The sequence below is a fragment of the Sciurus vulgaris genome, assembly GCF_902686455.1.
Source record: "Sciurus vulgaris genome assembly, chromosome: 14".
Classification (NCBI taxonomy): Eukaryota; Metazoa; Chordata; class Mammalia; order Rodentia; family Sciuridae; genus Sciurus; species Sciurus vulgaris.
This window is the reverse complement of record NC_136475.1, coordinates 28400011-28426262: the sequence shown is the minus strand read 5'-3', so window position 1 is coordinate 28426262 and position 26252 is coordinate 28400011. Positions and strand designations below refer to the sequence as shown.

Genomic DNA, 26252 nt, shown 5'->3' with positions numbered 1-26252 from the left:
GAGAAATTTTCTTTTCCACAAGAAAAGGGAAAGGCTGTTGGCCATCTGTTATACCTATGGAGGTGTGTACTTTCAATGTCAGTTGCTCTAGGAAAAAATTGACATTTTAAAATATATACTGTCAAAGATTATGGTGAAATTCAGCAAATGGTTAATGATACTGACCTATAGGTAAAGACAGCTGGAAACCAGGTGAGCATCTACTTCTGATTTTGGAGTGACTTTCTTTCTTTTTATTAAGATTAAAAAAATGTTACAAGGTAGGACATTGGCAGTGATTGAGTTCCACTTATAACAACCTGTTTTTTAAAAATTCATATTCACCTCAGGCAAGATTTAAGACACTTCCCTCAGTTTTCTAGGGTTTCCTTTTATGTGGTATAGAAATGTCAGGTATTGCCTTTATTCATGGAAATGGGCTAACTGCTTTTCAAAATCAGGCCTATAAAAAAAGGAAAGTAGGAGTAAAAATTAGAAAATTCTTGTGTTTTGTTAAATTATACTGTTTGCCTTTTCTCAGTCTCTATTAGGAAAAGAAGTGTATAACTTATTTTGTGAATTATCTCTTCATCTCTTTGTGTGTGCATGTTTGCAGTGCTGGGGATGGAACCCAGGGCCCTCACCCGTGCTAGGCAAGCATTCTACCACCGAGCTGCATCCTGAGACCTGTAACTCTTTGTATAACTCTTCTCATGCAATTCATTTTAGCAGTTTCTTTAAAACCATTTCAAAACAAGTAGACTAGCAAGGACATGGTGTGATACAAACAGTTTTGGCCTCAGAAGACTCTCCAGTTTTGTTGTAACTTTGTCTTTAGTTTACTGTGACATCTTAAGAGAAAGACGTAACTCAAGCAGCTTGGGTTTTCCTAACCCCATTTGTTTACACAGGCATTGTACAAATCAGATGATGATAGGAAGAAGCAGTTGGAGTTCATTAAGGAAAAACCACATTATAATTTTTGTCACTCTTTCATGGAATGCTAATAGTTATTCCTAAGTCATTGGATGTTTTTAGGCAAATGTATTTTCATCTGTGTATGGGATTGAAGGAACATTTTACACAAATTAATTTCTTTTAGGTCTTATCATGGTGTATAATGTATAGACACATGCACACATCAAGTGTTTTTTTCCCTACCAACCCAGAAAATCTTTGAAGAGCTTTACCGTTTACCTCTGGAAAGAGAAGACATTTTATCCTTAAAAGTAACTAAAGTGATTTCACATCTGGAATCATCATCATAATAGGTAACATTTGTGGAGCAGTTTATATTCTTCAAAGCCCACTCACAAATACAATTTCATTTAGTATAGTAACATTTGAAGCAGGCTTGGCATGTGTTATTATTCCCATTTTATAGAAGGTATAATTAAAGTTCAGGGAGATTGCCCCTGAGGTCATACAGCTAGCAAAATAGTAGAAATGAGACATAAATCTGGGTTATTTTTCCAAAATGGTTCCCTTTTACTCAATTGAACTACCTTTCATATTGATTTAATTATTTCATCCTAACAAAGATAGAGATTTTACAGGCAGTATATAGCAACATGGAGATTTTCTAGTTAGAAATGGCTCTGTGTCAGGAAGCAGAGATCCACTCAAATAATGGAATTATAAGCATATAAAACTCATAAAATTCTGTATAAGGATGTAAGATAATTCTCTTAGAACTTTAAAGTTCCTTTTAAGCTAATGTCTGTCTACCTGGCAATCTTGTTTTGGGATTATATGATATCTTGATATCTCTTCTTTTTCTGACTCCTATGGTCTGTTCTTTTCCCTCTGCACACTGGCTTCGTGTGTGTGTGTGTGTGTGTGTGTGTGTTCTTTACTTTCCCATGTTGAGCCAATTCAACATTAGAACTTGTTCTCTCAAATTTGATGTCATTCTCTCTAGTTGATTGAGCAATTTTAGCTATTTTCCTACACCTGCTTCTTCTAGGTCTGTGGAAGGAGCAGTTGAAGTCTGCTTGAGAGGTGATGTCCTAACATAGACCATCTGAGTTCCCATCATGGTCCTCCTCTGAATACATATATTCTTGGGTAAACTACTTGGCTTTTGTGTAAAATGGGGATAATAGCATGTATTTCATAGGATTGTTGTGAGGATTAAATGAGCATGCTAAATACTTAGAACAGTGCCTGGATCATAGTGAAATAGTGCATCGGTTGTCATTGTTAAGAGGTCTGGGCAGGCAGTAGTTGTCTGGTCTAGTGCAAAAAGGAAAATTTTTGATTACGAGAAGTCGAAAGATAAGAAATCTTATTAAGATATAATAATTATAATAAGATATAATAATTAAGATATATTAAGATATAATAAAAATCAATAAGAATCTTAGGAATTATCTATATTTTATATCTAATACTTCATTATTTATATTTAGTTATTAAGAATACATTTACTGGGCTGGGGAGATAGCTCAGCTGGTAGAGTGCTTGCCTTGCAAACACAAGGCCCTGAGTTCGATCCCCAGTACCGCAAAAAAAAAAACAAAAAACAAAAAACAAAAACAAAAAAAGAATACATTTACTATTTCTTTGGCATAACCCTGATGTTATTATCTCAATTTTCAGATGATGACAGATAACGAATATGAATAACTTTTAAGGGCAAGTAAGCCCTTAAGTTCTTCAAATTTCTTCAAGTTAAGAAATTTGAAACAAGTTTTCTTTTGGAATATGATGTGAAATAAGCTTTTAAAATTTCGAATCCTTTGTTTTTTTCATTCTACATTAATTTCAAAATATCAGTATTAAGGACAAAAATGAAACAATGCAGTTTATCACTCAGACTATAGTAGGTGCAATTAAAAGAAAGTTTTAACATGAATCAAAGGAAATCCCACTTCTTTGTGAAGAATATAGTAATAGAAAACTTTAAGATATAAATTAGACTAAAAAGAATTTATGTAATAAACATCATAAAAAATTATACCTTTAAATCACTACTGAAATGTCATTTCCTTAAAAGAATCCTTCCTTGGTCCTCCTATTTCAAAAAAGGTGAGAACTAGCATAAACATTTAGTTCTTTATTCTTGTTTCTATTCATAGTGGTTATTATAATATAAACATTATACTATATGTTTATAAATATATGTGTTTACTGTTATCTTCATGAAGTCCGGTACCTTGTGTACAGTTATATATAGCTGTATCCCAATTCCTTGACACTTAGTAGGCTCTTAATTGATAAAAAGAGAGAAGAAAAGAAAGAAAATACATGGGTAGGTTCTTAAGGTAAAGTTAAAGATGTTCAGGTTTCCCTGTGGTATATATGTACAATGGAATATTACTCAGCCATAAAGAATGATAAAATTATGGCATTTGCAGGCAGATGGATGAAATTGGAGAATATCATGCTAAGTGAGATAAGCTAATCTCAAAAAACCAGAGGACAAATGATATTGCTAATAAGTGGATGATGACACATAATGGGGGGAGGGAGGGGTTAGTGTTAGGGTTAGAGTTAGGGTTAGGGAGGGGGGCAAGAATGGAGGAAGGAAGGACTGTATAGAGGGAAAAGAGTGGTGGGAGGGGTGGGGGGAAGGGAAAAAATAACAGAATGAATCAAACAACATTACCCTATGTAAATGTATGATTACACAAATGGTATGCCTTTATGCCATGTACAAACAGAGAAACAACATGTATCCCATTTGTTTACAATAAAAAAAAAATCTAAAAAAAAAAAAGATGTTCAGGTTTCCTATTAATGACACCATACTGGGTATTTATATTTATTTACTATAGTGCCAGGAAACCTGAAGAAATGACCAATGCTTTGCATTTATGCTTTGTTTTCAGTTAATTCAGCTTGATGACTATATGGTTCTGTCCTCTTATCTCTCACCTACCATTTACCCCCAGTCCCTATTAACAGCTGTGCTATTAGTTATTAGTTTTATACTTAATAAGTCTTATTAAGTAGAACTTTGTATTCGACCTTGGAATTTGGAATGAGTAGGTCTGTGTATTTTAATATTTTAGGTGTTTTAGTCTTTGATATGGTGTAAAATGAGTAGTTGACACAGCTTTTTATACCTTGACTGTGGTGAAAATAAAATAAAATTCCTTGAAGTCTTAGGGGAACTCAGTTTTGAAAGAACCAGTACTTCTCTTTAGGTCTTTTCCTTTTGTAAATCCAAAAGTTTGGAGGCAATGAGAGCATGTGACTTCTTATTTTCGTGCTTTGGGTTGAAGCTCTTTAAGCCTCAGTGTACTGATATTCTACTTTGAAAAATAAGCAAAAGGCAGTTCAAATATAAGTAGATGTGTGTACTCCAGTAGTGAGTTATAGTTGGGAATGCAAACCTCTTCTTGCAATTTAGGAATTAGATTTAGATGGTGAAGATGATGATTCTTTCTTTCCTAGAATCTTTCAAAAATAGAACATCTGTCATTATGGTTCAGGTTCCACTGGGCTCTTTGTAGCAGGTTTGGAGGAGATGTGATCTCCAGAGTGTACTCTAAGTCTTTCACAGTGGATGTTCTCTAGTACCAGGAAAGTGGGAGATGGGGTTGGGGATGTCTGCTCTTAATGGTTTTTAACTTAAGTGACTTAAAATGGTTTTTTACTTAAGTGACTTCTGTCAAAGTTGTGAGAAGTGATTATGCTTTGTAATATTTTCTTTTTCTGGATGGTTCTCATAGAACTTGATATGAAAGATAACTAATACCTAATCTATTGTTAGTTCCATGTCCTTGAAACAACATTAAGGACAGTTTGGATTGGGAATTGGGGATTAAAAATATCCAAGGAATGCAAACTGGGGTGAAAGTCGATATTTGAAATTGCTTCATTTCATCTTTAAGTTCAAAATTATCTCCCAACATCTGACTTTATATTTGAAAATGCCCTTGTAAGGATTGTGGTAGCTGTCATTCAGGAGTAGAGATCACTTAGAGCTCATTAATAGGCACTATTCCCTCTGAAAATGACATGGTATCTTCTTTAATCCTAGAGTGTTTTAATAGTCTATTCTGTGTTCAGCAATGAAACATTTCAAAAGTGACTGACAGCCAATTGATGTAATTCATGGTGATCTTTTTATGTTGACAGATCTCTAAAAAGTCATGGGAAATTACTACTGTACCCAGTGAAGCCGCCTCCTTTTCTTTTTGTTTTTAACTGCCAATATTCTACAAAACAGGACAATTTTCTCTTTGACTGCTACTGTTTTTTATTTCAATAACATGACATGATTCCTCCTTATTATTAGAATTTCTTTTGATAGTCAGAATGTGTTCCCTATAGATAATGCTAATTTTAAAATAGAAATTCTCCAAATTAACTCTCTTACTTTTCTAACTTCCATATCAAGACAACCTTGTCAGTAGCCTCCTTCCTACTCAGGAAGAAGCATTATTTAATTTAGACAGTGTAAATATTTTTAAATGATTTTTGTCCGTCTCTAAAGGAGAAAGATGATGAAAGAATAAGGTTGACAAATTGCTTATTTTGGTGGGTGTTTTCCCTAGAGCACTGAAAAACTAAAAGTCTGATGTTTCCGTTAACATTTTGGAAGATAAGCAGTCATCTGTTCAAAACTGGAAAGTCTCCAGATTCATCTTTTGGATGAAGAGAAAGTGGCTGCTGATGCATATGCACCTGTCTGATGAGTATGGGGAATCATACTGAGGGCTGGACCCACTGTTGCCCTAGCTTTTCATCTAAGAGAATTTGCTGGAACTTCATCTGTTTGTCTTTGCCCTTGTCATTGTATTTCAAAAGCATCAGTTTTCCTGAGACTTTCAGACTGATCTTTAAAGAGGGTGGTTACTTTATTTTCTTAATTCAACTCATTACTTTATAAAGCATGATCATTATGAGTTGATGTGTACTTTTTTTTTTTTTTTTTGTTACTGGGTATTGAATCCAGGACACTCAACCACTGAACCATATCCCCATCCCTTTTTATATTTTATTTAGAGACATGGCCTCCCTAAGTTGCTGAGGCTGGCTTTGAACTTGTGATCTTTTTGAGTAAACAAGAGTGCTAAAGCCCTGTGCTGGGTGTTGTGGAGGAGATATGAATGTTCTTTCTAATTACAGTCTTACTCATTTTTGTTTACTCATTCTACAACATGACACAATGATTTTATCAAAGTATGATTCCAATTTTTAAACAGTGTTTCGAAGTATCATTTGTAGTATGTGTAGTGCCCCCTTCATCTTTTGTTCTAATTTCCCTTTGTATCATCTTCCCACCCTCCCCCTTACTCAGTATTTCACTAGACTAAAAGATGGCCTAAATTAGCCTGTAATGTCGTACTCTGAACCTTCCCATACCTGCTGCCAGATATAGTCTTGTGAAAGTGAAAAGTTAAATGTAGAGAGACCAAAAAGATTCCATTCTTTTACACTATAGGGAATATGAAAAGTTACAGTAGTTTTATAGTTAAGAAATAAGTAGTAAGTACTACTTCTTTTGTCTTTCTCTTTCTCCCTCTCTCTCTTTCTTTTTTTTTTTTTTTTTTTTTTGTGTTGGGGGGAATGGGTACTGGGGATGGAACTCAGGATCACTCAACCACTAAGCCACATCCCCAGCCCTATTTTGTGTTTTATTTAGAGACAGGGTCTCACTGAGTTGCTTAGTGCCTTGCTTTTCAAAATCAATAATTTGTCAAGTGATTAGTGCCCTTGTTTCTCTGACTTTAATGCCCATGATCTTTCTTTCTTAAACTAATGTGATTTCTTAATATACTGTTTACTATTCTAACATCTCTCTGTTCATCAGGCCTAATTTTGAAACTTCTTATTGCTACTTCAGTTATTCTTGTTGTTTTAGTGGGATCTCGTTTGTTAATTCATTTGGCAGTTATTTATTAGCAGGTACTACGTTAGAGTAGCAGCTTTTGTTCTCAGTCTAGCTTTTTAAAACAGAAGCAAACTGTTTAAAATAGAGTGTTGTTAGAATGCAGAGAAATACAAAACGTTTTGGGAGGTCAGAGAAATGATTGTGGAGAAAGTACAATGTAAGCCATACTGCACTTAACCCTGTACAGGATGTAGATGGCCGCTGCCACGGTGCCATTCATTTGTTTTATATCAGTGTGTTCATATTGAGCCATTCAACCTGGGGACAGATATTCAAGTTACTTTTACTTATGCTTATTGTTTTCTAGCTTGTCCAAATTATTATAAATACAACACACTTGGAGAAATCCTGTAAGTACTTGGAAGAATTCATCACCAACATCACTAATGTGCTTCCAGAAACAGTCCACACCACCAAACTCTATGGCACCACAACTTTCAAGGTGAGAGATCCTTCAGTACTATGAAAATGTGCTAGTGTACATAGGCTGGAACATTCTATTAACATGGTTTTGTTTTCTCAGGATAATTTATAACATGCCTTTGAGAATAAGTACTTATGAAGGGTTTTGTTTTCCTTCTTTATTTTCTTTGAAAAATGAATACCCGTATTAGTTTTCAGTGTTTAAACTAAACTAAACTAAAACAAAACACAGCCCCAAAACAAACTAATCAAACAAACAAAAATAAAAATATATAACTGTGTCCTCTAAACCCTTCCTTGTGTTTTATATATGAAAATCACTATTTCCTAAGTCGACTCCATCACACTCAAGAATTCTAAATTGAGGGCTGGGGAGATAGCTCAGTCGGTAGAGTGTTTGCCTTGCAAGCACAGGCCCTGAGTTCGATCCCCAGTACCGCAAAAAAAAAAAAAAAAAAGAATTCTAAATTGTGATCTAAATAATCCTGGTTATGGCTGTCATCTATATAACTAAAAATTTCTCTTTAGCTGTTCTACTGTGTCTGATTTTAAAAATCTTCATTTTTTGTGAGGAATTTCTATCCCTTATTATTATAGTTAGCATTTTTATAATTATTTTGCAAGATCATATCTTTAGTTTTGATCCATTGTTGGATAAAATGGGAAAACTGACATTCTGGTAGAGAAGAAAGATAATTGGTAGGTAAGTTTCTGGAGAGTAAACATTTTAGCTTAGAAGAGCCTTAATTAACTCTTTTATATTGCTATGTGAGCTTAAAACAGGAATTAACCAGAACAAGTAATAGGGAACATGGACTCTTTTTTTAAAAATATTTTTATTAGCTGTTGATGAACCTTTATTTATTTGTATGTGATGCTGAGAATCGAACCCACTGCCTCACACATGCTAAGTAAGCGCTCTACCACTGAGCCACAACCCCAGCCCCGGAAACGTGGATTCTAACATAAAGACTAGCCTACATGGTTTGAGTTTTTCGTGTTCTTATTCAGTTGTTTTCTTTTTTAAACAAGTTCTGTTGCTCTTTTGAAATGTAGAAATTGATAATAACTAGATATGTAGTAGTAGAGACCATGATTTATTTTCCCTAATGTCTACCTTTTCCCATACTTTGATCTTTTTTCTCCATTTGTTGATTCCTATTTGTTGATAGTATGTGCAAGAGAAGAAATCAAAATTGATTTATACTGTCAGTATATTTTATGAGAGATCAAAAACCTTTTGGTAAGAAAAAAGTACAATATTGAAATATAAAATAATTTTTGTGTATCTATACGATTAAGTTAGTGACTAGACTGAGTTACATGTTCATTTGGTGACCATGATTATTTTATATTACCAATAAAATTACTTAAAACAAAATTGAATGTATAACATATTTTCTTCATGTCATTCTGTTCAAGTTGTTCAGTAAAGTCTAATTACAGTTATCCCTTGGTGTTCATGAAGGATCTGCCCAAGATGCCCCACAGATGCCAGAATTTGTGAGAGTACCAATCCTTTGTATAAATGGTTGAAGTATTTTATTTGTTTATAATCTATACACATCCTCTAGGATACTTTAAATCATCTGTAGATTACTTATAATGTCTTATACAGCGTAAATGCTATATAGGTAGTTGATACATTCTGTTATTCAGAGAATAATGACAAGAAAAAATGTGTATATGTTTACTATGGATGAATTTTCTTTCAAATATTTTCAATTATTGAATCCACAGATGTAAGCCTGTATACAGAGGATTGACCATATTACCCTTGATTCTCTTTTAGTGAAGAAAAGAATTTCTGAGTTTCATGAGAATGACTTTGAAAATATGATAAGAATGTTAGAAGCTTCAGAATGACCTTAGACAGTTTATTTAAGAATTACAAGTATTATAAAGCATGGGTAATAACTTTATCAAAAATGTTTCTGTTTCCTCAATTGTGAAAGCCATAATTTCTCCAGGCAAGAAAATATGAGCGAAACTATAATTCACTGTTACACAGAGAAGAGGGAATTATGGAATTAGAATGGAACATTCATTTATATTTGTCTATCATATGGAGAATGTATTGTATATACTGGCACTCTTTCTCTGACCTGTCTCAATCTTTTTAATTTTTTTTTTTAATTTCTAGAGCTTTTCAAGTTATGTTCAGAAATCCTCTCAAAGAATGACTTGTGTGTTTTGTTATTGCTCCAACATTTAAAATGCTGAGGGAAAATGACAACTAGACAGGAAGCCATAGGGGTTGAAGAGCCAGTTAAATACTTAGTAAAGGAGAAGTTCTGGAGCCACTAAAGGTCATGTTGACAGTGCTTATTGGAAACACTGATTGCTTAAAACACATTGAAAGTTTATTTTTACCAGGCTTGTTTCAGACTAGCTAACCCAGAACTCAATATAAACATGGCAATTATAACAGTTACATGTTGTGTATTTTCCTAAGCTACTGTTTCCAGAAAACTTTCCCTTGCAGATGGAAACCTTTATGCTGGAAAAGGGGCAGCAAGAATTAGGAGGTTTTCAAGGTATTTTCTTGCAGAGTTCCCTCTCGTTCGTGCCATATGTGACATAATCCAGCTGGCATCCTTAGCTTTCCTTGTTCATAAGATTTTCCTCACTCTCTTATGTCTTATTAGAATGAAGATGTTTATTAACTTACAACATCATTGATATTGCTTGCATAATTACCATGTGACCTGTTGTAGATTCTTGGGGAAAGAAAGAAAAAGTACTTTGTCCCTGGACTTATAGTTTATGATCTACAGGGAAGAAAACAGTAAGTTTTATGAAGAAATATGCAAAAAATATGCAAAAAGCACTACAATATTACCTAAAATGCATTCATTCTCTCATCAAGTTAGTAAATTTTTATAAAGTATATACTAGATACCAATCAATGTTATAGGCATTGACAAAATAAATGAGTTTTCTGCTTATATGTTAATGAATTATAGATGATAAATCTTACATAGTATCAGGTGATGGTAAGAACTAGGAAAAAATAAATGAACCAAATGACATAAAAAATTGAGTCATCTGGATTTCTTGTGGATATGCATTCCAACCAAAGAGAATTATATAGTGGTAGGTATAAGGGAGTCAGTCTAACCGTCATATCTAATACTTGTGCAGGTGGTAAGAGACAAGGTAGTAAGGAGTCAGATGATTTCTGATATTCTAAGTCATAGTAAATACTTTAGATTTTTTTCTGAAATGAGATGTGAAGTCATTAGATGTTTGGTGAAGAGTGGTGATCTGTTTTGTCTTTTGTTGGTTAGTACTAGTTATCATATGGAAAATAAATACATTGTAAGTCAGTAGGCGTAGAAGAAGAGAGCTTGGTTTGGAGGCCATTGCAGTAATCCAGTAAGAGAGAGTGGTCACTTGGACTAGACAGGTAGCAAAGAAAGGGAAAGAAGGAATAAATAAATCACCATTGTTCAATATTCAGAATGAGAGGAAATTACCCAGAAGAGTTTGTATAACCTAATAAATAAATTAATAAATTTAATAAATTTGAGGACCTATAGAAGAATATATAACTAAAAGTGATTCAAAAAGATATGGAAAATCTAAATTGACTAGTTGCCATGTAAGGAATGAAAACATTGTGAAAGCCTTTAAAATGGGGCAAGGTCCAGATGATTTTAACAGTGAATTCATTTAGGATTCCAAGAAACAGATAATTGCTATATAATAAACTATTCAGATCATAGGAAAAGAATAAACATGTTTCAGTTCTTTTTCAAACTCAGCATAAAATGATTCAAAATACAGAGAAACCACAAAAAATAATATGAACCATTAACTATAAATATAGATGTAAAAATCACAAATGAGAATGAAACAAAAAGTATATACCAAAAAATGAGGGATTAAAGTAGGTTAGGAATGCAGGCTTAAATAGTATTAGGAAAATATTTAAAATTATTCCCTGCTTTAAAAGATCAAACGAGAAAAGCATTTTGAAAGATACTAAAAGATATTTCATATGTCAATATCTATTCCTACTAAACCCTTCTATCTATAAGTGACAAATCCAGAAGGCAGGGAATCAGGAAGGATACAATTGAACTGAATGTACCGTTAATCAACTGAATTTAATTGATATAGAATATTTCATCAAACAAGAGCAAAATACAAATTCTTTCTAAGGTTGTAGAGAACAGTGACCAAGACAGACCATGTTCTGGAGAGTAAAACACTCCTTAAAATTTATTGTTGGAAATAGAAATCATAACAAAACTTGTTCTCAGACCACATAGAATTAAAGTAGAAATCAATAACAGGAAGATAGCTAGAAAATCTCAAAATTTTTGAAGATTAAGTAATATATTCTGAGGAAAAATGTGTTAAAGAAAAAAAATCTAAAGAGGAATTTAAAAATATTTTGTTCTAAATAAAAATGAAAACACAACTCATCAATATTCATGGGATGTAGTGAAAGCATTGGGTAGTGGAAAATTTGCAGCATTAATAGCATGTGTTACAAAAGAAAGAAAAATCTGAATTCAATAATCTAAGGTTCCACCTTAGAAAATTAGGTAAAGAAGAGCAAATTAAATCTAAAATAAGCAAAGGAAAGGAAACAATAAAACTAAGAGCACAAATTAATTTAAGTGGACCAAAAACATCAAATAAGATCAAAAGCTGATTGTTAGAAAAAAACCAATAAAACTATTACACTTTGAATCAGCTAATCAAGGAAAAAGGAGAGAAAATTATTAATAGTAATAGAAATGAAAGAGAAACTATTGATACCAATCCCATCCATGTTCATTAAAAGAATAACTGAATATTTCAAACAATTCCTTACATACACCTCGAAAACCCACATGAAATAGATAAGTTTCTTAAAACACATTGTGTTAGCTTGCCATTACGGTAACAAAATACATGAGATAATTTAAAAAGAGGAAAATTTAATTTTAACTCAGTTTTGGAAATTTCAGTATTTGACCAATGGGCCCCATTGCTTTGGGCTTGTGGTGAGCCATGCTCATCATGGTGAGCATGTTTCGGGGTGACTGGGAGTAAAAAAAGAGGCAGAGGAAGAGGTTAGGGTTCCATTATATCTTCAGGGGTACACCTCAGTGACTTAACTTCTTTTCACTGTGGCCCATCTCCCAAAGTTTCCAACCCTCCCCATAGCACCACAAGCTGGGGACCAAGCCTTTAACACATAGGTCTTTAGGGTATGGTGAAGATCCGAACTGTAGTAGACATAGCGTGCCTATGCACACAGGGAGAAATAGAACTGAATATCTTTTTATCTCTTAAAGAAATTGGATCAATAATTAATGACCTGACAAAACTGAAAACAGCAGGACCAATGGACTCACTGGTGGTGAACTCTACCAAAGGAAGAATTTGCATGAATTCTCAACAGTGTTTTCCAGAAAACAGTAGCAGGGAAAAACATTTTCCTGACTCATTTTATGAGGCTAGCATCACCAAAATATAAAAAATGGATTTTATAACAAAGAAATACTATAGACCAATATTATTTATGAACATGGGTACAGATTTTTAAAAAACGGCAACAAATTCACAATATATAAAAGTAAGCATACACTCAACCAAGAGGAATGTATTCCAGGTCTGCAAAGCTAGTTCAACATTCAGAAATAAACTAATGTAATTCATCACATTAACAGACTAAATCAGAAAAAAAGATACAACCATATCAATGGATGCCAAAAAAAATGTGCATTTATGGTAATGACTTTTCAGCAAATTAGAATAGAGGGGAAATTTTCTCCACTTGATAAACAGCATAGACAAACAAACCTAAAGGTAATATCATATTTAAGGGTGAGATACTAAATAGTTCCCTGCTAAGATCAAGAATTACCTGTCCTCCTATACCACTCTTATTAAACATTCAATAAAACAAGAAAAGTAAATCAAAGACATTGATTGTTTGCAAATAATATGGTTGACTATGTAGACCGTCCCAAAGAAATTACAGACTAACTAGAGGTACTAATTATAGGAAGATTAAGGACACAAATTCAATATACAAAAGTCAGTTGCTTTCTTTTATACTTGCAGTGAACAACTGGAATTTGAAATTAAGACAATACCCTTTATATTAGTACCAAAAAATAAAATACTTAGATATGAATTAAACAAAGTACTATATCTGAGGAAACTGACAAATCTCTCATGAAAAAAATCAAAGAATAAATAAATAAATAAATAAATGGAGCTATTTTCCATGTTTTTGGGGGCAGGGGTACTGTATATCATCAAGATCTAAATTTTTCCCATCACAATTGATAGATTTAATGCAATCTCTTTCAAAATTTCAGCAAATTATTTCTTTGACAGTTGAAATTTACACAGAAAGGCAAAACACCCAGAGCAGTCAAGAAAATATTGAAGAAAAGCAAAGTTGGAAGACTGATACTACCTGAATTTGAGACTTAAAAATGAAGATAATATAGTACTGTCAAAGCAATAGCTGAATAGATCAATGGAGCAAAATATTTAGCCCAAAACAAATCCATACAGATGTCGTTAACTCATCTTTGACTTGGAGCAAAGGCAATTTAATGGGGAGTAGAGTTTTTTCAGTAAATGGTGCTGGAACAACTGGACATCTACATGCATAAAAGAAAAAAGAAAGAAAGAAAAAGGGGAGAGAAAACAACCAAGATACAGATCTTACATCTTTCACAAAAATAAACTGAAAATGTAAACTTTGAATGTAAAACACAAAACCATAGAACTTCTACAAGATAGGATAAGAGATTCTTTAGGTAACCTTAGGTTTGGCAATGATTTTTAGATACAATGCAAAAAACATGACACATGAAATAAAACATTGATAATTTGGACTTCGTTAAAATTTTCTGCTCTGGAAAAGACACAAGAGAAACGACAAGGCACATGCTGAGAGAAAATATTTGCAAAACACATATTTAGTGAAAGAGTTGTATCCAAAATATACAAAGAACTCATAAAATTCAACAAGAAGAAAACAAACAAACCAATTAAAAAATGAAGAAAAGTTCTGAACAAATTCCAAAGAAGATATACAGATGACCAATATGTACATGAAATGTTTTTCCACATAATATTTCATTAGGGAATTACAAATTAAAACAAGAATGAAATACCACTATGAACTTATTAGAATGACTGAAATCCAAACCATTGACAATACCAAATGCTAAATCAACATTGACTGTCGATTCAGTTTTGATGCTAGCACAAAATGGTACAGCCATTTAGAAAGACAGTTTCTACAAAGCTAAACCCAGTCTCAACATGTGATCCAGCATTTTACTCCTTAGTGTAGAATGAATGGGTTGAAAACTTATGTCCATGAAGAAACCTACGTGTAAAACATTTACAGCAATTTTACTCATGATTGACAGAACTTCAAGGCCACCAGAATATCCTAGATGATTGGATAAACAAACTATGGCAGATTCATACAATGAAATATTCAATGGTAAAAGGAAATGATCTATCAAGGCTTGAAAAGATGTAGTAAATGAAAACAAGCCAATTTGAAAAGTCTGTCTTCTGTGTGTTTCTAACTATGTGACATTCTGGAAAAGGCAAAATAATGAACACAATACAAAGATTAGTGGTTGCCAGGATTTGGAGGACAATTGGATCAATGAAGAGGTGACACACAGCAAATTTTTAGATTAGCAAAACTGTTTTGTAGGATATTGTAATGGTGAATACATGACAGTGGGTTTTTTAATACTCATAGATATGAGTATTAAAAAGAATAAACACTATTGTACTCTGTAGAATTTAGTTAATAAAATCTCAGTATTGGTTCATCAGTTGTAAAAAGTGTACCACTTTAATACAAGATGTTTCAGTAGGGGGTAATAGCTTATGTTTGGAGTAAGGGGTAGGTGTTACATACAAATGCTATGCACTTCTGATCAGTTTTTCCTTAAACCTACAATGCTAAAGGAATTCAAGGACAATTTAAGCGTTTTATATAAGTAGTGTAAAGATGTAAGTAGAGAGGTGCTCATTAAAACTTGTTGATGTGAAAAATCTATTGAAAACTGTAAAACACTGACAAAGAAAATTGAAGATGATACAAGTAAATGGAAATATATTCTGTGCTCATAGATTGAAAGAATTAATATTATTAAAATAATGTCTGTCATACCCAAAGTGATCTATCAATTCAATGTAGTCCTCATCAGAATTTTGTTTTCACAGCAATATAATAATGAATTCTAAAAGAAGTTTGCAACTATGGAAGACCTGAATAGCCAAAACAGTCTTGAGCAAAAAAGTACAAAGCTGGTGGCATCACATTATTTGATTTGGAAATTTACAGAGCTGTAGAAATAAAAATAATATGGTACTAGCATAAAAATAGACACTTAGAGCAAAAGTGCCAAATAGTCAAAAAAATAAATCCACACATTTATGGCAAATTGATTTGTGGCAAAGATGCCAAGAATACAAAAAGGGAAATAACATTCTCTTTAAGAAATGGTGCTAGAAATACTGATTAGCCACATGTACAAGAATACAATTTATCTTTATATCACACCATATGCAAAAATCAACCCAAAATGGATTAATGACTTAAATGTAAGGTATTGAAACTGCAAAACTACTAGAAGAAAACAAAGGAAAACTTCTATGACATTGGCCTGGGCAGTGATTTTTTTTTCAGATATGACTATAAAAGCATGAACAAAAAAGTGAAAATAGATGAGGTAATATCAAACTTAAAAGGAACTGCACAGCAAAGGAAACAGAGTGAAAAGACAACCTATAGAATGGGAGAATGTATTTTGGAGCCATGCATCTGACAGGGTATCAATATCCAAAATTTAGCCAGGTGTGGTGCTATATACCTATAGTCCCAGTTACTAAGGAGACTGAAACAGGAAGTTCAGCCTGGGCAATATAGCAAGGCCCTATTTCAAACAAACAAACAAACCCCACTATAGTTAATAAGAAACTCAGACAATTCCACAGTTAAAAAAAAGATATATATAGCCTGATATAAAAAAATATGAGCAAAGGACCTGAACAGTCAATTCTCAAAATAAGACTTACAGATAGTCAACAGGTATATAATATAATGCTCAACATATTTATCAGAGAAAAGAAAATTAAAGCCACAATAAAATATCACCTCACACCTGGTAGAATGGCTATTGTCAATAAGACCAACAATGGAAGTGTTGGTGAGGATATGGAAAAAAGGGAACCCTTATAACTTTTGGTGGGTGTGTAAATTAGTATAGCCATTATGGAATATATGGAGGTTCTTCAACATAAGAACTATCATATGATCCAGCAATCTCACTATTAGGTATATATTCACAGAAAATGACATTAGTGCATTGAAGACAGATCTGCACTCCCATTTTACTATTATTCACAGTAGACAAAATATGGAATCCACCCATGTGTCCATCAGTGGGTGAATGGATAAAGAAAATGTGATATGTGTACAAATGGAATAATATACAGCTGTAAGAAAGAAGGAAATTTTGTCATTTGTGACAACTTGAATGAATGTGGAGGACATTATTAAGTGAATGATGCAGGCTCAGAAAGATAAGTAGCACATGATATTAACTTATGTGTGAAATCTAAAAATATTGAACTCAGAAACAAAGAACAAGGATGGTTTTTGGGGAGGGGCAGAGGAGTATTTGCTTAAAGAATATAAAATTTTAGTTAGATAAGAAGAAATCGTTGGGGCTGGGGTTGTGGCTCAGTGGTAGAGTGCTTGCCTAGCGTGCATGAGGCACTGGGTTTGAGTCTCAGCACCGCATATAAATAAATAAATAAAATAAAGGTATCGGTCCATCAACAACTAAAAAAAATTTTTTTTAAAAATTAGTTGAAGAGATCTATTGTACAACCTGATGACCATAGTTAAAAGTAATGTATTGTGGGGTGGGAGGGGGAGGGAAAAATAAAGAATGAATCAAACACTATTACCCTGTGTAAATGTATGATTACACAAATGGTACACTTCTACTTCATGTACAACTGGAGAAACAAATTGTACCCCATTTGTTTAACATATAAATCAAATGATTAAAAATAAAAATGGGAAATAAATAACATATTGTGTTCTTGAAAATCTCTGGAGAGTAGATTGTAAGTGTTTTAATCACAAAAAAGTAATAAATATGTGAGGTAATGCATGCGTTAACTAACTTAATTAATGTTTATTTTCTCATATGTTACTAGCTCCATTTAGCTGTTCCATAATATACATATTTGAAAATGTCATGTTGTATATGATAAATGCATACACTTTTTATTTGTCATTTAAACATACATTTTTAAAAATTTTGCTTGTATAAATAAACATAGTCACCTGCTAAATTATAGTATGTAAATATGTTATGAAATTATGCAGATATTAGATAAGTAAAATTGTAGATGAGGGTACAAATTAACCAATTAAGTCCCAAGTTTCAAGTCTGTGAATATTTGAAATTGACATAGGTATGTTAAAATAGGATGGAAATAATAATCTAGAACTTATTTTTATTATATTAACTGATGTTAATATTATACTTGTTACAGTGCAATATAATTATGTTCTTATTTTTACATAATAATATATACTAAAAGTTTTTGTAGTTTAGCATCTAAGAAGATGGGATGTAATGGGTTAAAAAGTAATTGAGGAGTCAGAATTTACAGGACTCCTTTTCTGACTGTGAAGAAAAGAATGGAATCAAATGTGTTGTTTATATCTCTGCTTTATATCTCTGAACATTGAAGAGTAGAAAATAAGGCTGGTCGTGAACTTTCTGATTTCAGAGTTTATAGGCATAGAGATGTCCACGAAGCAATCAGATATATGGTTTTTGAAATAGAATATGTTTGAAGGACTTGTTTCAATATTGAATTCTTGTCCTGGAAGCCATAAGAATTAATTAGATAACTCAGAAAAGTGAGACAATGTGCCCCCAGAGGAGTAAAAGCAAAGCTATGGGAAGACTGAATTTTCTCTTATCTTGTCCTTCTTGTCTTTTCCTGTGTTGCTGGAGGTTGAACCCAGTATCTCATACAGTAGGCACTGAGCTACATTTTTAGCTAGGAAACAGAATTTTAAATAGAGAATATTTAATAGAGATCAAGTAAGTTTAAACTGAAAAATAAATATTGGATGTGGTAGCAGTTAGTTCATGAGTTTCTGATTCTGTCCTTGGTGATGAATTTTAGTATTAGAATCCTCATTGTTTTGGTGTACTGTAGACTCAGTTGTCTTAAAATTATTTTTTCTAGGCAAATAAATTCCAGAATACTTCTTAGAGCGTTACATATGTTAGTGTACATCATGTATCTCTTAGTAGCAGGAATCTTGAATGTATGTGATTTAGGAATCTTTACTGTTTGAGCATCTTTTAAGATTAGTGTTATGTAAAACACATTTTAGGAAACATATCAGTCTTTTTGAAAAGATTGATGATAAGGAAAACTTATATGACAATAAGTAGTGAGACTGCAGAACACTAAGTTGAAACCTAAGGATTCTTATAAGCAATGTGAAGAAACTAGAGGATATAGAGAGGTTAGTATTGCCAGAAGGAAACTCCTGGAGTCCCAGAAGTGTTAAAAGGGAATAGGATCCTGGAGAAAGTTTGGTTTTGAATAGAGATAAGACAATAAAAAAGGGTGTAAGTTACTGAGGGCAGTGAAGGCAGTTTCCCCATTCAGTGAAGCAAAATAACACATTTTCTTGCAGACCAAAAAAAAAGAGGAAAGAAAGGAAACAAAAGATAGAGAAAGCCACGTTTCACTTTTGGAAAAAGAAAAAATTAGTAGAGACTGTGATATGACCCAGTTTCCTGGTTGTGTAGCTCACTGAATGTAAATGTGAGATGGCTTCAAGTCATTTAAATTTCTACCTTTTTCAAACTGGAAACAGAATTATTTTTTTAAATTTCACATTATTTCACAGGATGCTAGGCATGCAGCTGAAGAGGAGATTTATACCAACTTAAACCAGAAGATTGACCAGTTTCTGCAACTGGCAGACTATGACTGGATGACAGGAGATTTAGACAACAAAGCAAGTGATTACCTTGTAGACCTCATTGCCTTTCTGAGGAGCACCTTTGCTGTGTTCACGCACCTTCCTGTAAGTGACAGTGCCTCTTACTTTGCCCTTGGATACAGAAAAACAGTTCCCTTGAGCTCTAATTTGGTGAAAGACTTATATTTACTCTTTGATATATAAAAACTCACACTTTTATTCATCAAGCCTTAATGATATTTAGAGGCCTTTTCTATCATATTTTCCCTTTACTTTTGCATTTTGTGTATTTTGAAAGTTATCTCTACTTTCATGTCTTCCTATTAACTTCAAGATAATTAATACAAAGACATAATGAAAGCCTTGGTAGTAATAAAAGAGAAACATCAGAGTTAGAATTTCCACAAATGTATCTTTTACTTCTAGATTTTCTTTGAATTTTTTTTATAAACAAATTCTCTGATATAATTCTTTGTTTTTTTAAATCTGTATTTTCTTAAGGATCATAGTCATAATCATTTATAGTCAATGTTTACTCTTATGTTTTATTTATCTACATAGTGGTGGATTTGTTTCTGATTTTTTCCTTGATTTTCAGTCCTATGTTCCTGTCTCTTCCTAGTGTTTTTTGGTTGATGTAAGGCATTGTGTTTAAAATATGTAGAATTCCTGGTAATATTATCATGCACCAGAAAATGTTCATTCTTTCCTTGACTGAATAAGCAGAAAGGGCAGGCAGATTGTGGTTTGAGGTCAGTCACCTCAGTCCAGTCAAGTTTGCATTGCTGATGTCCTGCATGGTTGTTTGTCCCTGTTGCTTGATGTTGTTCTACTGGGCTTTTTATAAGAGCCTCGCATGTCATCATCTTTTCAACAAGGAGAACTTTATATAAAGATTTTTGCATTTCAGGGAAACCTTGTCTATTCAGCTTCCTGCCTTCTTTAGTTTTAGAATTTGACAAATGTCTTGAGAAAGGAGTGTTACCCATACCCAGATCAACAATAATAACAGGAAAAAAATGTGGTTGTAAGTTTTTTCTGTCGATTTTTCACTCCCTCAAGAAAATAGTTTTCCTGTGGTCTGAATGTGCACCCCCCAAATTCACATGTTGACAGTAAAGACCAATATGAGGACAACAGGAAATGAGGCCTTGGAAGATGATAGATCATGAGGGTAGAGCTCTCATGAATGAGATTGATGACCCCATAAAAGAGGCTCCAGAGAATGACCTTTTTCTTCCACCATATGAGTGTGCAACAAGTAGGTGTCTTTCATGAAATAGGGAGTCAGCCCTCACCAGACAATGAATCCGCTAGCATCTTGATCTTGAACTTCCTATCTTCTGGCACTGTAAGAAATCAATTTCTGTCGTTTATAAGCTGCCCAGTCCATAGCATTTTGTTATTGCAGTTGGAATGTGTAAGAACCCAGAAACCACTCCGGATGCGGGAACTCACACAAGAGAGTTGGTTAAGCAAACAGGCCGAGTGTCTTCCTGCAGGGTAAGAGAGAAAATGAGGGAAAAAGAGAAAGAGAGAGCGTGTGCAAGAGAGAGAGTGAAATGGAGGAGAGAGTATGAAAGTGAGGAGGAAAGAGAGAGAGAAAAATGGCGGGGGAGCCATTCTTAAGCAGTCCAGTGCCGCAGGCTAACAGACCAATAACGGAGAAGGATACTTGCAAACTGACTGATGAACCAATAGCTAGCTAGGATGTTCACAGACTGACAAGCTCTGGTTATAAGTTGGGAGGTGGGGAAATGACTGCAGTGTAAAGGGCAGGTAGCAGCTTTATATTATGTTAGAATGGACTAAGACACCTTCTACCTGAGATTCTTATGCATTCTTCCACTCATGAATATTTTCCTCTGAAACAGTGGGTAACTGTGAGAAATGTCACTTTGCCTTTCAAAAGCTTTGGTTTAACCCTTATGTTTTTTAAAGATGTGGATTTGGAATGGAGCAAATATCTTGAGAAGAAAAGTGACCCTCAAAGCTCTAATTTTGGCATTCTAACTTCTTGGAAGCAGCAAAAATGTAATGGTTTATTTGACCCTTAGTTGCTACTCTATACCTGGACCTAACTTCAATTCTCAGTCTGATGCCCAGGCTGAGTTTTGACCAGTTCTTAGCTCATCTTCATATTTTTGTCAACATTTTTCACTACTTTTCTTGTTGTTATTGGAATTCACCTGTAGGAAATTATGTCCTTTCATTTAGCTTAATTGTAATTTCTACACCAGACAAAACTAGAAAAAAAACCCCACAAATTAGTCTAACAGTTATGGATAATAAATAAACAAATAATTGAAAACAATTCCCAGTGTTTTTAGAAAGCAATTTAGCACTGTTCTATGGGATTTATTCCTGGAATGCCTGGATGTTTCAGTATTTTAAAAATTCTGTTCATATGATTTATCCCATTGCTATGTGAAGGAAATAAAGTATCACTATATTCCATACATAATCTGATATTTTTATCTCCCAGCCTTTAAAATTCTATCCTTATTCTGTATGCTAGGTATTTTAATTATAATGTTCCTTGATGTGGGTCTGTTATAGTTTTGTACATTTGGGGTCCTACTATAAGCCCCTTGTATTTGATTTTCCATTTAATTCTTTAGATTTCGGAAATTCTCTGATATTATGTCATTGAAAAGATTGTGCGTTCCTTTGGTTTGTATCTCTGCACCTTCATCTATCCCAATAAATATTAAATTTGGTCTTTTCATGTTATCCCATAATTACTGGAAACTCTGTTCAGGGTTTCTTAACATTTTCTCTCCATGGTCAACCGTGTTTTCAGGATTATATATTTTGTCTTCATTACCTGAGGTTCTCTCTTCCAAGTGATCTAGTCTGTTGGTGATACTTTCTTTTATGTTTTTAATTTGGTTTATTGTTTTCTTCATTTCGAGGATTTCTGCTTGTTTTTTTTTTTTTCCCCAGAGTTTCTGCCTCTTTATTGAAGAGCTTTTTCACTTACTGTATTTTCTCTGATTTCTTTCTTTATACCTTCCTTTGCTTCACAGATTAGTTGAACTACGTACATTCTAAACTCCTTCTCTGACATTTCTTCCCCTGTAGTATCAAGTGTATCCTGTTATTAGAGTATCTTGGTTTGCTTGGGGCAGTTTGTTCCCTTGTTTTTTTCATGTTGTTTGTGTGTCTACCCCTCTAACAGTATGGATCTGAGGCAGTAAAGTTTCTACCCCTGTGGACTTACAGTGTCCCTGAAGTTTTTCTAGTACCTCACTGTTTAGGGAGAGACAAATAATAACAACAACCAATGCAAGCAGTGTACAACATTAAACCAAACGGTTCCTACTGTGACATCTACAGTGTTAATTATCACAATAAATAGAAATGATATGATCAGTTATTGCCTGTAATAAAAGCTGCACATTTGCAAAAGGGTTTACAATTTCAAATGGTGGACAGGAAGAGAACAGAAACAATATATAGGATGTGATGATTATGAGGGAGGAGGAGAGAAGTAGAAGTAAAAGATTAAAGGAAGAGTGAAAGAGAGAACAATAGAGATTGGCTGTTAGTGGAAGAAAAGAGAGAATCAAGGGAGACAGTTGAAAAAAATATATATATAAAGTAAAAATTTTACAAAATTTAAAATAAAAAATACAAAACAAAACTGAAATATACTGATCAAACATCCTTGGTCACAAAAAACTAATCCATGAAAAAATAACTGGCTTCAAAAATGCTAGAAATGAGAAAAAAATATGAAAATGTGTAAATGTCCGTGTAACATCAAGGTCACAAACACAGAAAAAGAATTTAAAAAAGAAAAAAATCTTGATGAAAAGTTAGAAAGTTCTTTCGTTTGGAGTTCAAAATATCCTCTTTCGTTTGGAGTTCAAAATGTCCTCAGCTTCTCTTCTCAGCAGTTTTTTTTAACTCTTCTTTTTTTTTTATTGTAAACAAATGGGATACATGTTGTTTTTCTTTTGTACATGGAGTAAAGGCATACCATTTGTGTAATCATAAATTTACATAGGGTAATGTTGTTTGATTCATTCTGTTATTTTTTCCCTTCCCCCACCCCTCCCACCCCCCATTATGTGTCATCATCCACTTATCAGCAATATCATTCGTCCTTTGGTTTTTTGAGATTGACTTATCTCACTTAGCATGATATTCTTCAATTTCATCCATTTGCCTACAAATGCCATACTTTTATCATTCTTTATGGCTGAGTAATATTCCAATGTATATGTATTCCACAGTTTCTTTATCCATTCACCAATTGAAGGCCATCTAGGTTGGTTCCACAGTCTGGCTATTGTGAATTGAGCAGCTGTGAACATTGATGTGGCTGTATCTCTGTAGTATGCTGATTTTAAGTCCTTTGGGTATAGGCCAAGGAGTGGGATAGCTGGGTCAAATGGTGGTTCCATTCCAAGTTTTCTAAGGAATCTCCACACTGTTTTCCAGAGTGGCTGCACTAATTTGCAGCCCCACCAGCAATGTATGAGTGTACCTTTCTCCCCAAATCCTCGCCAACACCTGTTGTTGCTTGTATTCTTGATAATCGCCATTCTAATTGGGGTGAGATGGAATCTTAGGGTGGTTTTGATTTGCATTTCTCTTATTAGTAGAGATGTTGAACATTTTTCCATATGTTTGTTGATTGCTTGTAGATCTTCTTCTGTGAAGTGTCTGTTCATTTCCTTAGCCCATTTGTCAGTTGGGTTATTTGCATTCTTGGTGTAGAGTTTTTTGAGTTCTTTATAGTTTCTGGAGATTAGTGCTCTATCTGAAGTATGATTGGCGAAGATTTTCTCCCACTCTGTAGGCTCTTTCTTCACATTGCTGATAGTTTCCTTTGCTGTCTTCTAAGCAGTTTTAAGTGGGATGGTCTGGAGCTGTGCTGCTTCACCCTCCGGATTGCTGGAATGAGAGAGGTAATCCCCTAGGTGGAATTTCTGGAGGCAAGGTTCAGGCCCAGGTGGCTCCAGGCTCTTCACTAAATGCTGATTGGTCTGAAGATTTTAAATCAGTTCACCCCCATCCCCCACTCCCACCCAGCACTTACTGGTCCAGGCTGGAAAACTTTACTCTAGGGATCTCCTCTGGGTTCCACTCGTGTGATGGGGGAGCCAATTCTTAGTCCCCGACGTCACCTGCAGATCAATAAACCAATTAAATATTGATAAATTTTTCTATTATCTGAAAATAAGTTACCTTTCTAAAGTTAACAACAATGATGGAAATCATTAAGGAAAAGGGTGATACCTTTCCTACATGAATTGTTTATTACATTACTTAAAAGAAATCAAAAAATAAAATAAAATGCATATTCATTATGAAAAATGATTGCAATAAATATTTCCAAAGGGTAACATCTGTAATACACACACACACACACACACACACACACACACACACACACACACATATAAAGAATATAGCTTGATAGAAAAAAAAAATTCAAATATTGTATGTAGGCTGTCAGTAAAGAAAAAAAAGACAACTGATGATAATTAAAAAAAAAAAAAGGTTGGTAGTGTTGCCCCATGATAAAGCACACCTGAATTGAGTCCCCAGTATTGGGGGAAAAAGGGACATACATATTAAAGTTGTGAAGTATTTTTAGCTATACCTTTGTTAAAAGTAAATAAGAAAATAATAGCATTTCAACAGTTGTGAGAAATACTTCTGGAAGAAGGTATTCTGATATATTGCTGGTAGAGGTCTCAGTTGGTATAATCTTTTTGGTCATCAGCTTTTCAGTATACCTCAGAAATCCTTTAAAATGTGCCTACCTTTTTATCATGCAATTTCACTTTAAGACTTCTTCCTTCATGAAATAATCATGGATGTGTCATAAAATTAAGATTTTATGTTCAGATTAAGTATATTCAACACAGTATTGTATTTTATATAGTGAGGAATTGTTCTAAATTAAAAGTCCTATAAATATTAGCTGACTTTATTGTATATTTGTATAGTACAATATCATTTATTAATGTAAATGTATAATCATTAAAGAACATCTTCATTATTTCTGTTTGGCAAAACATTGTAAAATAGTCCACAAAATTTGATAGCATTTTAAACATATATATTATATACCCATTAACCATTTATGATATATAGAGTCTGAAACTGCATATTCCTTGATTTTACAGTACATATATATATATATATATATATATATATATAGCTTTTATTTTTTATCTTTGTTGTTTAAACATATTTTTCTGTCATAAAACATTTTCTGCTTTTTAAATCCTGGTTGTAGGAGGCGGTGATATTTGGAATTACATTCTTTATCTCAAGAATTATTCTGTCTTTCATAACTAACTTATTCTTTATAAAAACAGCACATTTATTTGAACAATTTTTTTCTAATGTAGTTCATTTTTTAAAGGAAATAGGTCCTATAGAATTTTGGCTATTATGTTTCCCTTGGCTTTGTAGTGTTACTTCAATGAATAAGATCTTGTAGTGTTATAAAAGAAAAAACCCACAATAGTTCAAAGCCCACTTCATCCTAAAGTGGTGTTCTCTATATTTATCTTCATTATTTTCTATTTTATTTTGTGCTTAAAAAATAAAAATGATAACCTAATGAGTTACTGTCTATATGTGCCATGAAACACAGTGATCCCTATGTATTCCATAGTTATCAGATGTCAATATTATACTTTGTTTTCCTTGCTTTAAACTCTACATCTCTTAGAAGCAGTAATAAACTGCTGCTGGTTTAATCGAAATACATGCTTTTTCCACCTGTGAGTTGTGACCTTTCTTAGGTGTTTTATTCTTTTCTGTCATTGAACCTAAATATTGTGTAACATCTCAGTGTGGGTTGGGTTGATCCTAGTATTCAGAACCACTTTGCCAAGCACCATTCAGAATTAAGATGGTAGGTAATTGACAGCACCAAACCCTCAATATTACTTTCATAAATGCCATATTTCTATATTGTCTAAAGCAGATCTCTTTTTCTTAAATCCAAAC

General features: G+C 33.3%; 1 protein-coding gene across 5 annotated transcripts in view; it reads left to right on the top strand.

Moving 5' to 3' along the window:
* Window positions 1–26252, top strand: part of EXOC6B (exocyst complex component 6B) — a 603818-nt gene that overhangs the window by 297435 nt on the left and 280131 nt on the right. For all 5 annotated transcript variants that reach the window (XM_079111444.1, XM_079111442.1, XM_079111441.1 and 2 more), the window contains 2 exons: window positions 7134–7268; window positions 19197–19376. In XM_079111444.1, coding sequence (XP_078967570.1) covers window positions 7134–7268; window positions 19197–19376 — 315 coding nt within the window. The remainder of the gene's footprint in view (window positions 1–7133; window positions 7269–19196; window positions 19377–26252) is intronic.